General features: G+C 47.4%; 2 protein-coding genes across 5 annotated transcripts in view; one reads left to right on the top strand and one right to left on the bottom strand.

The window, feature by feature from the left end:
• Positions 1-5439, bottom strand: part of CCDC63 (coiled-coil domain containing 63) — a 59419-nt gene extending 53980 nt beyond the window's left edge. The window contains exons 1-2 of one of the 4 annotated variants that reach the window (XM_021922922.2): positions 5307-5437; positions 811-1107 (exon numbers count right to left, since the gene is read on the bottom strand). The gene's annotated coding sequence lies outside the window, so the exon portion shown is untranslated. Of the gene's footprint in view, positions 1-810; positions 1108-5306 lie in introns of all 4 variants that reach the window. The other 3 variants (XM_021922924.2, XM_021922923.2, XM_021922921.2) reach the window with 3 other exon arrangements.
• Positions 5440-10380: 4941 nt separating this feature from the next.
• Positions 10381-11935, top strand: LOC110740811 (60S ribosomal protein L29-like). Its single transcript, XM_021923379.2, has one exon. The coding sequence runs from the start codon at positions 10462-10464 to the stop codon at positions 10687-10689; it is 228 nt and encodes a 75-aa protein (XP_021779071.1). The 5' UTR covers positions 10381-10461; the 3' UTR covers positions 10690-11935.
• The last annotated feature ends 3356 nt before the right edge of the window (positions 11936-15291 follow it).

The following is a 15291-nucleotide window of genomic DNA, read 5'->3' as shown; positions in this document are numbered from 1 at the left end:
CTACAAAAAATACAAAAAAATTAGCAGGGCGTGGTGATGCACACCTGTAATCCCAGTTACTCAAGAGGCTGAGACAGAATTGCTTGAACCCTGGAGGCAAAGATTGCAGTGAGCCAAGATCGCACCACTGCACTCCAGCCTGGGTGACAGAGCAAGACTCCATCTCAAAAAACAAGGCATCAGGGCAGTGTGTCCCCTGATGGAGTTAAACAGAAATGTGCCCAACTTCAGCCACAGCTGTCGGGGAATCCCCACCCTCCCATCTTAGAACAGGAGTCAGTATTCTTATCATGTCACCACTTGAACTTCATCTGGCCCATAGTTATTCAGAGCAAGGGACAGCATTAATCCCACGCATCCTTTGAGGTTGTGAGACCCGCTGCACAGCCAATTCCAGACTGCAGGAGCTGGGTTCCAAAAGCAGAAATTCCATTTTTGCCACCATTGAGGGTCCTGCCATGCAATGGTTTAAAGCATTGGTTGTGCCAGTCATCGGATTTCATTTCAAATTCCTCCAAAGCCACTTATCAACCTTGGGCAAGTCACTTCAGTTCTCTAGGTCTCATTTTCCTCACCTGGAAAATGCGAGAAATTCTAGAAGCCATGTCATTTGAGTGTGTAAGCCACTCAGCACTCAGCACTGTGCTTGGGACATCGTAAGTGCTCAGTACCCAGTGGCTGGGATGATATGGCAGGATGTGGATTGTTTCAGAGGGTGAAGGTGCAGGGTGGTGAATGTTGATAAGGGTGAGAGGGGTGTTCCTCTATCTCCTGGTAACAATACCCTGACGTTCCCATGGGAAGCCACACCTTCCTGCACTCCTGGGGGCTGACCATACCCCACCATCTTCAAGATTGGGGCATCTGACTCTGGATGGGCGAGTCAGAGCGCCAGATCCTGGTCAGTCTGCATGATCTCAGCCCTCTAGCCTGGGATTTCTTCAGGGGTGGATGGGCACATGAAGCTAGCTAGTCCAACCAGAGTGAATGGTGGAATTTAAGCTGGAACACTCATGAAGAGAGAGACTTTGTTTCCTGCTGCACTTGAACCTCGGTGGATAAGGTCAGGAGGGGTTGACAGCCATCTGGCAGAGACTGAGAACCAAGCTAAAATGGAATAGAGAAGACAAAATGAAGACAGACTGAATCTTGAGGCTTGAGGACATCATCCAAGCACCTGCATTTAGCCAAGCTTGAACATACCTCTGGGTAATGTCCAATTACAGAAATCAGTATATTCCATTAAAGCAACCTGAGATGCATTTTCTATTGCTTGCAACCAAATGAGTTCTCATACCTGAAATACTTACATCTATTTAGCACATAAACTGAGCCCCCACTGTATGCTACACATTGTGTGGAATTCAGTGGTAAGTCAGCCTGCGAAGTGCCATAAATCCTGACTAGGACAAAACAGTAAAAAAGGCTCCACAAAGATGACTTTTAACTTGGGTTTTGAAGAATGAATAGGAGTTCACCAGGCAGAAAAGAAAAGTTGGAGGGTGGGAGGGGGTATTCTGGGCAGAGATAACTGCCCAGGCAAAGGGTGAGAAGGAAGTGACTGAAAGGAGTGTTCAGAAAATGATTTGTGCTCAAGTATAGGCAGTGTCTAGTGGAAAGTGACTAGCAAAGAGATCTGGAAAAGACTGGATGCTGCCTTTTTTTTTTTTTTTTTTTTTTTTGATGGAATTTTGCTCATGTTGCCTAGACTGGAGTGCAATGGCACGATCTTGGCTCACTGCAACCTTAGCCTCCCAGGTTCAAGTGATTCTCCTGCCTCAGCCTCCCAAGTAGCTGGGATTACAGGCATGCACCACCATGTCCAACTAATTTTGTATTTTTAGTAGAGTCGGGGTTTCACTATTTTGATCAGGCTGGTCTTGAACTTCTGACCTCAGGTGATCCACCCACCTCAGCCTCCCAAGGTGCTGGGATTACAGACGTGAGCCACCACACCCAGCCTGGATGCTTCTTAAAAGCAAGGATGAGATAAGATCAGCCTGAAAGAGATCAGTTCATTGCCTCCCCAACAGTCACTTCCCTTCATGTGGCATTGTTGTTTGAGTTAGCTGCCCATCCAGGGCTTCGCTTCCCTGCTCCTCTTGGATCCAGGCAGGGCTCTCTGATGAATTCTAACCAATGGGATGTGAGTAGAGGGGAAGTCTGTCACTTCCAGACCATTACTTTTAAGAAGTGGGTGTGACCTTTCCATCCTTTCTTGCCCCATCTGACATTTATAGGAAGCAGAGCCACAAGACACGTCCCCAGATCAACTTGTAGAGGAAGTCACCTGCCAACCATGAACATCCTCACTGGGCTGTTACACAAATGCAACATTAACTTCTGTTATGTTAAACCAATGAAATGTGGGGATGTATTTTTTACAGCAGCTAGCAAGCCTCAGATAATACCCTAACTTCTTTCTTCCTAACACAAATCTGATTTTCTACCCCCTCAATGTGCCCAGTCCCAGAGGATGACTGATGATTGGTTCCTGCTAATCATAGTAACCCCATTTCCCTTTGTCAATGATTGGTCTAAGGATGGACATGTGACCCAGATGTGGCCAATGAGACATGAGGAGAAGTCTATTCCATTCCTTTGTGACAAAAAGTGAGAATTTGGGCCAGGCGCGATGGCTCACGCCTGTAATTCCAGCACTTAGAGAGGCCAAGGCAGGCAGATCACTTGGGATCAGGAGATTGAGACCAGCCTGGCCAACATGGTGAAACCCCTTCTCTACTAAAAATACAAAAATTAGCTGGGCATGGTAGCAGGCACCTGTAATCCCAGCTACTCAAGAGGCTGAGGCAGGAAAATCGCTTGAGCCCGGGAGATGGAGATTGCAGTGAGCCAAGATTGGACCACTGCACTCTAGCCTGGGCAACAGAGTAAGACTCCGTCTCAAAAAAAAAAAAAAAATTAGTGAGAGCTTGTCCGTGTTCCCCTCTCCTTCTGCTTTTAGAAATTATTGTGAAGACATGCATGATGGTGCAGTGGCAACCATCCCATGACCATGAGGAGAAATATCACCATCACACTAAAAACAGCAAAGAGGAAAGATGGGAAAAAATGTAGGTCCCAATTGATACTGTTGGCTACTGCCCCATCCCTGGAACTGCCTACCTCTAGACATCGTGTTAGGTGAAATAACAAGAGTCATTGTTGTTTAAGGCAGTCACCAAGTATTTTGTTCATTGAAGCCTAAAGCATTCCTAACTCACATGATGCATACGTTGAAAATGATTCTCAGGTTAATGGGTGATAGGAAAATAGTGGCTGGTAATGTAGGAACCTCCACATTTTCCCTGATGTTTTTGAGGGTTTGGGGGCCAAGTGAATTGTCTGATGTTGGGAAATTCCCACAGGCAGGGAAGTGGTATAAGACAATGGTTCTGTATCTTGATCATTTCTGGAATGATCCCCACCTCCAGGTGGGGGTAGTAGCTGTAGGAGGATTTACCTGACTAACAAGGTTTGGGCAAAGGATACTCTCTCTGAGGCCTCTTTCAACCCTGGAATTTGGGGCAGCTCCAATTTCATATTGTCCAGGAGCTGTTCTATGTTCCAGGGCCCTTTGGGTCCTAAGTGGATTTGTAATGCACCATCTTAACAGCTTGAATTGGGTATTCCTGACTTTCACTGATAGTGTGATTTGACCTTTCTGAGCCTCAGTTTCCTCATCTGTAGAATGGGGATACCCACACCCATATCTCAGCGTAAAATAATGTCGGTAAAGTGGTTAGCATAGTGCCTAGTTCATGTGCCTAGTTCATGACAGATGCTGGGTGAATGTAGCTGATTTGTGAATTAGGATTTGCAAGTACCAGTCTGTCTGGCCCCTGAGATCACTGGCTGGGTTATGCACCATCCTCCAGGAAGCAAAGTCTCTGTCACCTCCTGCCTTTGTGCTGATTCATACGCACATACGCCGTCACTCTCCCCTAGGGTGCTGGCTTCTCTTCAGGTTCCGGATGTTAACCCAGGCCTTTCCCTTTCAGTCAGTGCCCTCTAGGATGGGCTTCTATGTTCCCTGGGGGAACAGATCTCCCCACCCCAAACCCCATCCTCATAGCTTGGCCTGCAGAGCATCTCCTGGATGTCCTGACCCCTGGCTTACCACCCTCTCATTCAAGGGTCTCAAACTCACAGTCCATGGGGCCAAATCAACCTGCCTCCAGTTCTGTTCCACAGTGTTTCAAAACATAAATGTGGGTCATGCACTCACTCTCCTGGCCACAGGCCCCACTCCTCCCTATTGGCTAACCTCCCTTCCCCCTAATTCTACTTTTTCTGTAACTGCCCAGAGCCAGCAGGAATTTGAATTTGCAGTTCCTGGTAGGAATCTAAAACCTGCCCACTTCTGGGGAACAGCGTGGGCAAGGAAAAGTGCAGAGAAGTCCAGTGGCCCAGGTTAGGGGACGTCAGGCAAGGGTCTCCTGCTCCTTGGGCCTCAGTCTATTCACCACAGCATCCATGGTCCTGGGCACATGGGAAGCTCTTGGCAAACACAGTTTGAATGAATGAAATTTCCTCCAGGCAGAGATCATCTTCATTTATCTAATATTTAATTAGGCCTGCACCTCCTCTGCTTCTGAATTTTAACAACCTGCCTTTAAAAGACAAGCCTGCCCCATGATGGATTCCCTAGCTGACCTTGGGACAGGCAGCTATAGGGATCATATTGAGCCAAGGCTGAACAACCTGGTGATGGAATTAAACATGTGCTTAGGGCACTAGCCAAACAGGAGCACAGAAACACATACACGGGTTTTGTTTTGTTTTGTTTTGTTTTTTAAAAAAAGGATTATTATGGGAGGAAAATAATTTGTTGAATTTTTTTTTTTTTCCTTTTTTTGAGACAGAGTCTCTCTCTGTCATCCAAGCTAGTGTGCAGTGGTTCAATCTCGGCTCACTGCAGCCTCAACCTCCCAGGCTCAAGCAATCCTCCCCTCACAGCCTCCCAAGGAGCTGGGACTACAGGTGGTGCCACCACCCCTGGCTAAGTTTTTAAATATTTTGTAAAGACGAATTTGCCCAAGCTGGTCTTGAACCCCTGGGCTCAAACGATCCTCTCACCTCAGCCTCCTAAAGTGCTAGAATTACAGGCGTGAACCACCTCGCGCGGCCCTGGAATTATTTTACGCGATACAATTTATTTATGCAAGATTGCGGGAGACCCTGATATCTTCCAGGCTTAGGGCAGCGAGATCTGAATAGGCTGGGGACCGCCACCGCTCTTTGCTTTTCCCTGGCAGGGGGAGCTGTGGCGCAGCAGGCGCTGCCGGACTGGCGGCAAAACTTACCAGTGGCGGGGCCCGGACTCCTTGTCGGTGGCGGCTCGGGCCGCTTGTCCGACGCTGCTGCAACTGCGAGTCCCACGGCGCCGGGAGGACTGCTTGCTGCGCGGCCTCGCTGCGCCACACCCCCAGCCCCACGCCCGGGCGTTCTGGGACCCCTGGAACGGGCGCCTTTGTGACCCGCACAGACATGGACGTTCTCCCCTGCAAGTCCACAGGGAGGGCACAGGGTCCTAGGGAAGAGAGGACAAGAGCAGCTGGTTGGAGGGAAGCTTTTGGTGGGGGGAGAGGGGCGATGCACTCTCTAAAGATCCCTTACCACACTACTCATGACGCTAAGTGACTTCTTGAGTCAATCAACAATCTCAGCCCCTCCCTCCGCCAACGCCATGCAATCGCTGGTCAACCTCACCCCATTCACACCCCATTCACTGTCTTCTTAGCCTACACCTACACTCATGCTCACAGCAGCCCTGCTAGGTACGGACTTCACACGCAGCTAACTCAAAGGAGCCCAATTTTCCCTACTCTGAAAAAAAAACAAAACAAACAAACAAAAAAACAGTTGGTGGGGGGAAGAGAAATCATTTATGAGAAAAATAACTTCATCAGTGCGGGAGAATTTTCTTCAGAACATTCACCTGACCCCCACCCACTGTAAGGATAACACGAGAACCCAAGTGTGATCCAGGCAAGTGAGCTTTTCACTGCCCTAACGGAGTTTAGTAGTTTAAAGATACACATTTTTCATACAATCGGCCCTGAAACACAAGTCAGCCCCTCTAGGGCTAAGCTCTAGAAACAATCACAGAATTTATGGAAAATTATTGGGGGTACGCGTTTTCTACAGTAATTTTGATTCCATGTGATTTCCACTTTAACTCCTCGCCCCCTGAGTGGATTCAAGGGTCTCAAACTCACAGCCCATGGGGCCTCAGCCCTGCTAAGGTCTCCACTTGATCCGTAAATTGTTGGGACAGGATGTGTTTTAGAACTTACCATATTTTGAAGGCCAGGTGTGCTGGCTCATGCCTATAATCCTAGCACTTTGGGAGGCTGAGGAGGGCAGATCATTTAAGGTCAGAAGTGCAAGACCAGCCCGGCCAACATAGCGAAACCCTATGTTTGTGTGTGTGTGTGTGTGTGTGGTTTTTTTGTTTTTTTGTTTTTTTCGTATTTCTACTAAAAATACAAAAAATTTAGCCCGGCATGGTGGCGCGCACCCAGTGGGTGCCTGTAGTCTCAGCTACTCGGGAGGCTAGGGCAGGAGAATTGATTAAACGCAGGAGGCGAAGGTTGCAGTAAAAAAAAAAAAAAGAAAGAAAAGAAAAGAACTTACCATATTTTTGGTTTCAGAAAGATAATATGGTACACAAGGGAGTATGTTGCCCCGATGTTGCTGGCAGCCACGTTGTAACCATGAGGGAAGTCAGTGGGACAGTATATTACATATAGGGTTTGGGCAACACGGTCCAAACTAAACACAGTACTGTTTCTGCAAGGAAGCATCAACACTCATGTCAAGTAAGGAGGATAGATTTTGAACAGCTACATGTCAGGCCTTGCCTCCAAATGATTCATATGAAGTGTTTTGGATACATTTGACCATCCTCATTTTACAGATGGGGAAACAGACTTGGAGAAACCGAGTTTTGCAGTCAGTGGAGCAGCCAGGATTTGAACCCAAGGCTCTCTGTCTCTAGAGCCCCACGCTTTTCCATAACCTGACTGAAACCGCAGCCCCAAAGCTGAGCAGCCCTGCAAGCTGATATCTCTCATCTCTGATATATAAAGGGCTGCTCCAGCACTCAGCTCCACGCAGAGCCCAGTGACTCACACATTTCAAGTGTCGACGTCTGAAAAATGATTAAGTTCAATTAGGTTCAGGACTTGTTAAAAATAGACCTTCCTCTGACGAATTTACTCTCTGTGTCTTTATGGGCGCAGCTCTCAGCAGCCCCCATGCAGAGACGTACCAGGCTTTTTTAATTAGAACATGTCAGAATCGATTCTGCTAAAGGGACCTTCTGCTTCATCAGCGGGACTTGGAGCAGGGTGAGATGCCAGCTTGCCAAAGCGATGAGCCAGCGGTGGGAAATGTTGGCGACAGCAGAGCCTCTAGAACACAGGAGGAAATTAGAGCCAAGCCGCAGAGGGACCGGGCAGAGGCATTTGGATGCAGACCAGAAAACTGACAGTCCAAGTGACTCTTTGGTTACAAAAATCAGAAACCCACTCGAACTAACTCAAAATGATTTTTTTTTTTTTTTTTTTTTTTTGGCCTCCTCAGCATCTGTTTCCCTTTCCTTCTTCCCAGCCGATCCCAATTTGTTCAGGTAACAGTCCTTCCCCGTTAAGCCTATGTAACCAGAAGCAGTTGAGTTTTACACACACCTCCAAGGTAGATCTCCATTAGTGTAAGCCAATCACAGCCATCCCATCCTCCTTGCCAATGACTGGGAATCTAAGTTTAAGCCAATTAGTGCATAGCATTCTCTCAGAAACTGCTACTGGTCCAGGAATAGGCATACAACTGACAGTGGCCTATCAGACAGAAAGGAATAACTTGGGTGGGAGGGAGATGCTTTTCTACCCTTATGGATGCAAACAAGAAAGCATGTTGCCCCTCATGTTGCTGGCAGCCCTCTGGCAACTATGAGGGAAGCCAGTGTGCGATCAAGGCTAACACATGATGGAGGGAAGAGCCTAGGGAGAATTACAGAACAATGTGGCTGGCATGGTGATCATACCATGCCTGAAATCCACCTTAGGAACAATAGGAACTCTGCACTTCCTATTATGTAAATGAATATGTTTTCTTGGTTTTTTTAGCCAGTGTGGATTGCAGTTTGTTTCTTTCATCTAAAGCATGCTGCATCATATGAATATTAGGGCTACCTCACGACGGTTGGAGGCAGATCCCATGAAGAACAAGAACCCAGAACTAGTAAGCTGTCAGAAACCAAGGCAGCTCCTCCCTCCAGCCCTCTCTGGAACCACCTGGTCTCTCAACTTGGCCTCTTTCTTTTAAGGACTATTTTCTCTGCTGTCCCCTCTTCCTCCCATCTTGCTTCTTACGAGTTCCCATTTTAGAGCTCAGCTTAAAAAAATAAATAAATCAATGTCCTCATCTCAGTTTCCTCATCTCTTCCCAAGAGATGCTCCAATGTCCTCCTGCCTTCCCAAGAGAACACAATTGTCCAAGTCTAGATTTGATGTCCTGTCCCAATGACATGGGTCCAGGGGACCATGGTCAGGTGGCCCCCAATAGGGACTGTGAAAATAATTCTCACCAGGCGCAGTGGCTCATGCCTGTAATCCAGCACTTTGGGAGGTCAAGGTGGGTTGATTGCTTGAGCTCAAGAGTTCAAGACCAGCCTGGGCAACATGGCAAGACTCTGTCTCTGCAAAAAAATACAAAGATTAGCTGGGAACGGTGGCATGCACCTATAGTCCTAACTACTGAGGAGGCTGAGACAGGAGGAACACCTGAGCCTGGGAGTTTGAGGCTGCAGTGAGCTATGATCATGCCGCTGCACTCCAACCTGGGTAACAGAGCAAGACCCTATCTCAGAAAAATAAAAAATAAAAATAAAAATAAATTCTTAGGAAAGGGGGCATAGGCAGGGAGGGCACAGTAGTGTAATGGAGAGAACTGCTCTGCTTTGTGCCCTGAGAAAAGCTAACAGACCTCTCTGAGCCTCAATTTGGTGTGACTGCCAGGACCAAATTGAGAACTTTAAAGTCTGCAAAGGTTGTGAAGCATTTCACCCCACCTATGGCATTCAATAAAAACAGTACCGATCCACAAGCTAAGTGTGAAGTAGTCTGGATTCCCACTTCTGCTGTCATGTATACTGAATAACATAACAAATCATTTTGGGGAAAAAAAAGTGTGGGTGTCCTGACTTCACTAGTGCCATTAGTCTCACTTCATTTGTTTTCTGGGTAACAAATAAACTGTTGTTGTTTTTCCTCAGCAAAGGAGGCCACTCTAGCCCCTTCCATCTTCCTCTGCCCTGCCGAGTGGCCTAATCTCCACGCCTGTGGCATTTGAGCTCCCCCAATCCTCCCCCCTTCTATGGTGGATTGGACGAGAAGAGAACACCTCACACAAGTTAAACCAATCAGAGCTCCTTTCCCAGGAAATGGAATCTGGACACAAAATTCCCTGGGAAACAAAGGATTGATGAATAGGTTAATGAGGTGTTGGATGTTGGAGCCAACAGACTGTGTGAAGTCAGGCCAGGGTAGCCTACTTTTGCCAAGTCTACACTGCTGTGGCCGCACAGGCAGACCATGCACAAAGCCCTTCCCTCATGTTTTCCTTGCTAGCAAAGTCCTGATTTTTATTCTAGACTTGGGTGGAGGACCCTGGATCTCACAGGTCTGAAGATCTCATTGAGTCTACGTGAGATCTCAGGGTGGCCAATGAGAGGCGAATTCTGCTGGGAGAACTTGGGACAGGTGCTGGCCGAATGTCTCCAGTCCTAAGAATCCATGGTGTCAGCTGAAGTGCGTGGGCCTACAGGTGGAGGGAGGTGAGTTCTGTTCCTGCTGCAGAGCCACCAAGCCCGCCAGATCATCCAAGGCCTAATGGCCTTCAGTGCATTCCACGTCTGCTTAAGCCAGCTGGAGAGGATTCTGTTGTTTGCAACCGAGAACTATCAGATACAGGCTTTCCCTTCCAGAACCAGGTGCTTCAGGGGCTGCAGGTTATGGTGCAGCCAAGTCCAAAAACCACACTGCAGACAACCAGTCCCAAAACAGCACAGAAATGGCATCAAAAAATTCTGATCACAGGCCAGGTATGGTGACTCACACCTGTAATCCCAGCACTTTGGGAGGCCAAGGTGGAAAGATCACTAAAGGTCAGGACTTTAAGACCAGCCTGGCCAACATGGTGAGAGCCTGTCTCTACTAAAAATACAAAAAAAATTAGCCAGGCGTGGTGGCATGCACCTGTAGTCCCAGCTACTCAGGAGGCTGAGGCAGGAGAATCGCTTGAACCTGGGTGGCAGAGGTTACAGTGAGCTGAGATTGCACCATTGCACTCCAGCCTGGGTGAACGAGGGAGATTCTGTCTCAAAAAAAAAAAAAAAAATTCTGATCACAAAGATATGAATCTCTTTAGGGGGTGGACCCCAAGTTCCTGAGGAACATGCGCTTTGCCAAGAAGCACAACAAAAAGAGCCTGAAGAAGATGCAGGCCAACAATGCCAAGGCCGTGGGTGCATGTGCTGAGGCTATCAAGGCCCTGGCAAAGTCCGAGGAGGCTAAGCCCAAGATCCCAAAGGGCATCAGCCACAAGCTTGATCGACCTGCCTGCATCGCCCACTCCAAGCTTGGGAAGCTCAATCAACCTGCCTGCATCACCCCACTGGAGTGAAGTAGTGCGATTTCTGCTCACTGCAACCTCTGCCTCCCGGGTTCAAGTGATTCTCCTGCCTCGTGCTGGCACTACCAAGGGCCTCAGGCTCTGTCGGCCAAAGGCCAAGGACAAGGATCAAACCAAGGCTCGGGGTCCAGCTTCACTTCCAGCTCAGGCTCCCAAAGGCACCCAGGCCCTGACAAAGTCTTCTCAGTAGAGATCTCTGTCTGCCTACCTGAGGACGGAAGGACTGGTGTGGCCCCTGGGCTGTCATCCCCATGGGACTATTGTCCTCCTGTGCTCTTTGTACAAATAAACTGAGGCAGGAAAGAAAAAAGAACTGTCAGATGCAGAGACAGTGGCCATTGTTGACATCCAGAGTTTCCAATTCCTCCCCAGTGGGATCCAGAGCTGCACCCCTCTTGGCCTCCCTTCCAATTGTCAGAGGCATTTGAACCAAAGTAACTCCATCTTGAGAAGGGGCTGGGTAAAATGAGGCTAAGACCTACCGGGCTGCCTTCCTAAACGGTTAAGGCATTCTAAGTCACAGGATGAGATAGCAGGACAGCACAAGATACAGGTCATAAAGACCTTGCTGATAAAACAGTTTGCAGTAAAGCAGCTGGCCAAAATCCACCGAATACAAGATGGCAACGAGTGATCTCTGGTCATCCTCATTGCTGCTCTCCTACCAGAGTCATGACAGTTTATAAATGCCATGGCAATGTCAGGAAGTTATCCTATATGATCTAAAAAGGGGAGGCATGAATAATTCACCCCTTGTTTAGCATATCATCAAGAAATAACCATAAAAATCAGCAACCAGCAGACCTCGGGACTGCTCTGTCTATGGAGTAACCATTCTTTTATCCCTTTACTTTCTTAATAAACTTGCTGTCACTTTACTCTATGGACTCACTCTCTATTCATTTTTGCACGAGATCCAAGAACCCTCTCTTGGGGTCTGGATCCGGACCCCTTTCCTGTAACACAGTGAGGCACAATGGCGCCGTGAAGAGAATGCCAGAGTCCTGGATCTGCCAGTGGTTTGCCGTGTGCCCCTAGAAGAGCAAATAGACCTTTCTGAGCCTTGATTTATTGAGACTGCCAAGACCAAATGGAGAACTTTAAAGCCTGCAAAGATTGTGAAACATTTTACCCCACCCATGACATTCAAAATAAAAACAGGGCTGGGCACAGTGGCTCACACTGTAATCCCAGAACTTTGGGAGGCTGAGGCAGGCGGATCACCTGAGGTCAGGAGTTCAAGACCAGCTTGGCCAACATGGTGAAACCCCATCTCTCCTAAAAATACAAACATGAGCTGGGTGTGGTGGTGCTTGCCTGTAGTCCCAGCTACTCGGGAGGCTGAGGCAGAAGAATCGCTTGAACCCGGGCAGTGGAAGTTGCAGTGAGCCGAGATCACGCCACTGCACTCCAGCCTAGGTAACAGAGTGAGAGTCCATCTCAAAAAACAAACAAACAAAATAAAAACAGTACTAATCCATAAGGTAAGTGCCACTCATTATCTCAGTGACAGACTTCTCACACAGGTCTACATTCTTCAGAAAACATTTTGGCCTCACACAGCAAGAGTTACAAAAATGTTTATATTCTTCAACCCAGGAAACCTAAATGTGGAGATTCAGCCTAAGAAAATAAGTCAAAGTTGGGGATTTTGTTTTTGTTTTTGTTTTGAGACAGAGTCTCCCTCTGTCACTGAGGCTGGAGTGCAGTGGCACTATCTCAGCTCACTGCAACCTCCACCTCCCAGATTAAAGTGATTCTCCTGCCTTAGCCTCCCGAGTAGCTGGGACTACAGGTGTGCACCCCCACACCCAGATAGTTTTGCATTTTTTAGTACAGATGGGTTTTTGCCATGTTGGCCAGGCTGGTCTCGAACTTCTGACCTCACATGATCCACCTGCCTTGGCCTCACAAACTCCTGGGAGTACAGGCATCAGCCACCGTGCCCGGCCAAGTCAAAGATTTTTAAAATTCAAAAGCACTCTGTGTTCTCCTCTCTCTGTGCCCTTTGATGGTATGACAAGGCATTTAAAGATGTTTCTGGCATTTTAAAAAATTCTAAGATGATGTTAACTATATGGTTATTGGCTAGAAATCCTGAGTTATCAACTGTACATATTCATAGTTTGTAAAAAAGAACAAAACAACCAAGACAAACTCTTGATGCTCCTCACTTGACAGTGAGGCCGTAGGGGAAGATGGCTTTCGACGGAGTGGTAGCTCAGGGCGTTCACTGTGAGACTGGACCTGTTGACTCCGTGGTAAGCATCTACTTAGCTTCAGGTGGTCTTGTTTCTGTATAGAGTGATATAGCATTCTGCTGCCATTCTTAGCTGTGGACAAAGTGGGATCAGCTGGCATGAGAAGTGTTTGGGGGTTTTTTTTTTTGTTGTTTGTTTGTTTTATTTTGAGACAGAGTTTAGCTCTTGTTGCCCAGGCTGGAGTGCAATGGTGCAGTCTCGACTCACTACAACCTCTGCCTCCTGGGTTCATGCAATTCTCCTACCTCAGCCTCTCGAGTAGCTGGAATTATAGGCGCCCACCACCACGCCTGGCTAATTGCTGCATTTTTAGTAGAGACAGGGCTTTGCCATGTTGGCCAGGCTGGCCTCGAACTCCTGACCTCAGGTGATCCACCCGCCTCAGCCTCCTAAAGTTCTGGGATTACAGGCGTGAGCCAAGATGCCCGGCCTTTTTTTTTCTTTTTGAGACAGGGTCTCCCTCTGTCGCCCAGACTGGAGTCCGGTGGTGCAATCATAGCTTACTGCAGCCTTGACTTCCCAGCCTCAAGTGATCCTCCCACCTCAGCCTCCCGAGGAGCTGGAACTACACCACACCCAGCTAATTTTTTTTTTTTTTTTTTAACCGACACAGGGTCTGTGTTGGCCAGGCTGGTCTTGAACTCCTGGCCTCAAATGATCCTCCCACCTCAAAAGTGCTGGGATTACAGACATGAGCCACTGCACCTGAAACAAGTTCTCTTTTAAACAAACTACAGACCTCTTCCTTGTCAGCAAAGCAAAGAGCCACCCATCATTGAAAATTCAAGGATCAGGCAGGGTGCGGCGGCTCATGTCTATAATCCCAGCACTTTGGGAGGCTGAGGCGGGAAGATCACCTGAGGTCAGGAGTTCGAGACCAGCCTGGTCAACATGGCAAACCCCGTCTCTACTAAAAATGCAAAATTAGCTGGGCGTGGTGGCAGGCACCTGTAATCCCAGCTACTCGGGAGGCTGAGGCCGGGGAATCATTTGAACCCCGGAGGGGGAGGTTGCAGTGAGCCAAGATCTTGCCACTGCACTCCAGCCTGGGCAACAAAGTGAGACTCCATCAAAAAAAAAAAAAAAAAAAACAAGAGGAATCTTCTATATTTTGTATGTTTAGAGTGCTGAGGTGTTTTTCAAGTTACATTAACAGCACTGCACTTTTTAAAAAGAAAAAGAAAATAAGCCAAAGGCAAAAAATTCCATGTATACAAAGATACCGATTGTAAAATCATCTCTACATAGGCAAGTGAAAATAAGTAAAAATCAACAAGATAAACACTTGGAATGAAAAAGCCAAGCCCAAAAGAGCTCATACTGAAAAATGCCATTCATTTAAAGCACGAAATTAGGGGAAGCTAACTTTGCCTTTAGAAGTCAGAATAGAGGTTATCTGGTACAGGGGGATGGAGAAGGAATAAGTGGAAGGGAAATCAAGAGGCTTCCGGGCTGCAGATGTTTTGTTTCTTGATCTTGTTACACGGTCAATTTCATTTATGAAAATTCATCCCGCCGTACACTTCTGATATGGACCCTTTATACGTGTGTATTGTACTCCGATACAAAAGTTTTCTAGACAGATGAACAAAAGGAGAATTTTTTTTTTCTTTTTGAGATGGAGTCTCGTTCTTTCACCCAGGCTGGAGTGCAGTGGTGCCATCTCAGCTCACTGCAATCTCCGCCTCACAGATTCATGCCATTCTCCTGTCAGCCTCCCGAGTAGCTGGGATTACAGGTGCCCGCCACTACGCTCAGCTAATTTTTTGTATTTTTAGTAGAGATGGGGTTTCACCATGTTAGCCAGGATGGTCTCAATCTCCTGAACTCGTGATCTGCCCGCCTCAGCCTCCCAAAGTGCTGGAATTACAAGCGTGAGCCACTGCACCCAGCCAAGAGGAAGATTTTTAAAGTAAATTATGGCTTATCTACTCATGGGACATGCTAGAACATCGAAAAATATAAAAATAACCACACCTGGCCTGGTGCAGTGGCTCACACCTATAATCCTAGCACTCTGGGAGGTCAAGGTGGGAAGATCGCTTGAGCCCAGGAGTTTGAGACCATCCTGGGCAACATAGTGAGACCCCATCTCTATTAAAAAATGTTTAATACAAAATAAAATAAAATAAAATAAAATACCCATATCTATTAAGCACATGCATGGTATGTACATATTGTTTTACCTCGTCTAGTTCATCTTCCCTCCAATTCCTTCGCCACCCTTCTCTTCCTGCTGTGTGTCTCAAGAAGTGGACAGTGTGATCCACATCACTCAAGGGCTCCCTTGCCTTCTGTCTTCTGGTTGAATGTGGCCAATGAGAGAGACCAG

The sequence above is a fragment of the Papio anubis genome, chromosome 9 (assembly GCF_008728515.1).
Source record: "Papio anubis isolate 15944 chromosome 9, Panubis1.0, whole genome shotgun sequence".
NCBI lineage: Eukaryota > Metazoa > Chordata > Mammalia > Primates > Cercopithecidae > Papio > Papio anubis.
Note: the sequence above shows the minus strand (reverse complement) of the source record. Positions and strands in the feature narration are given on the sequence as shown.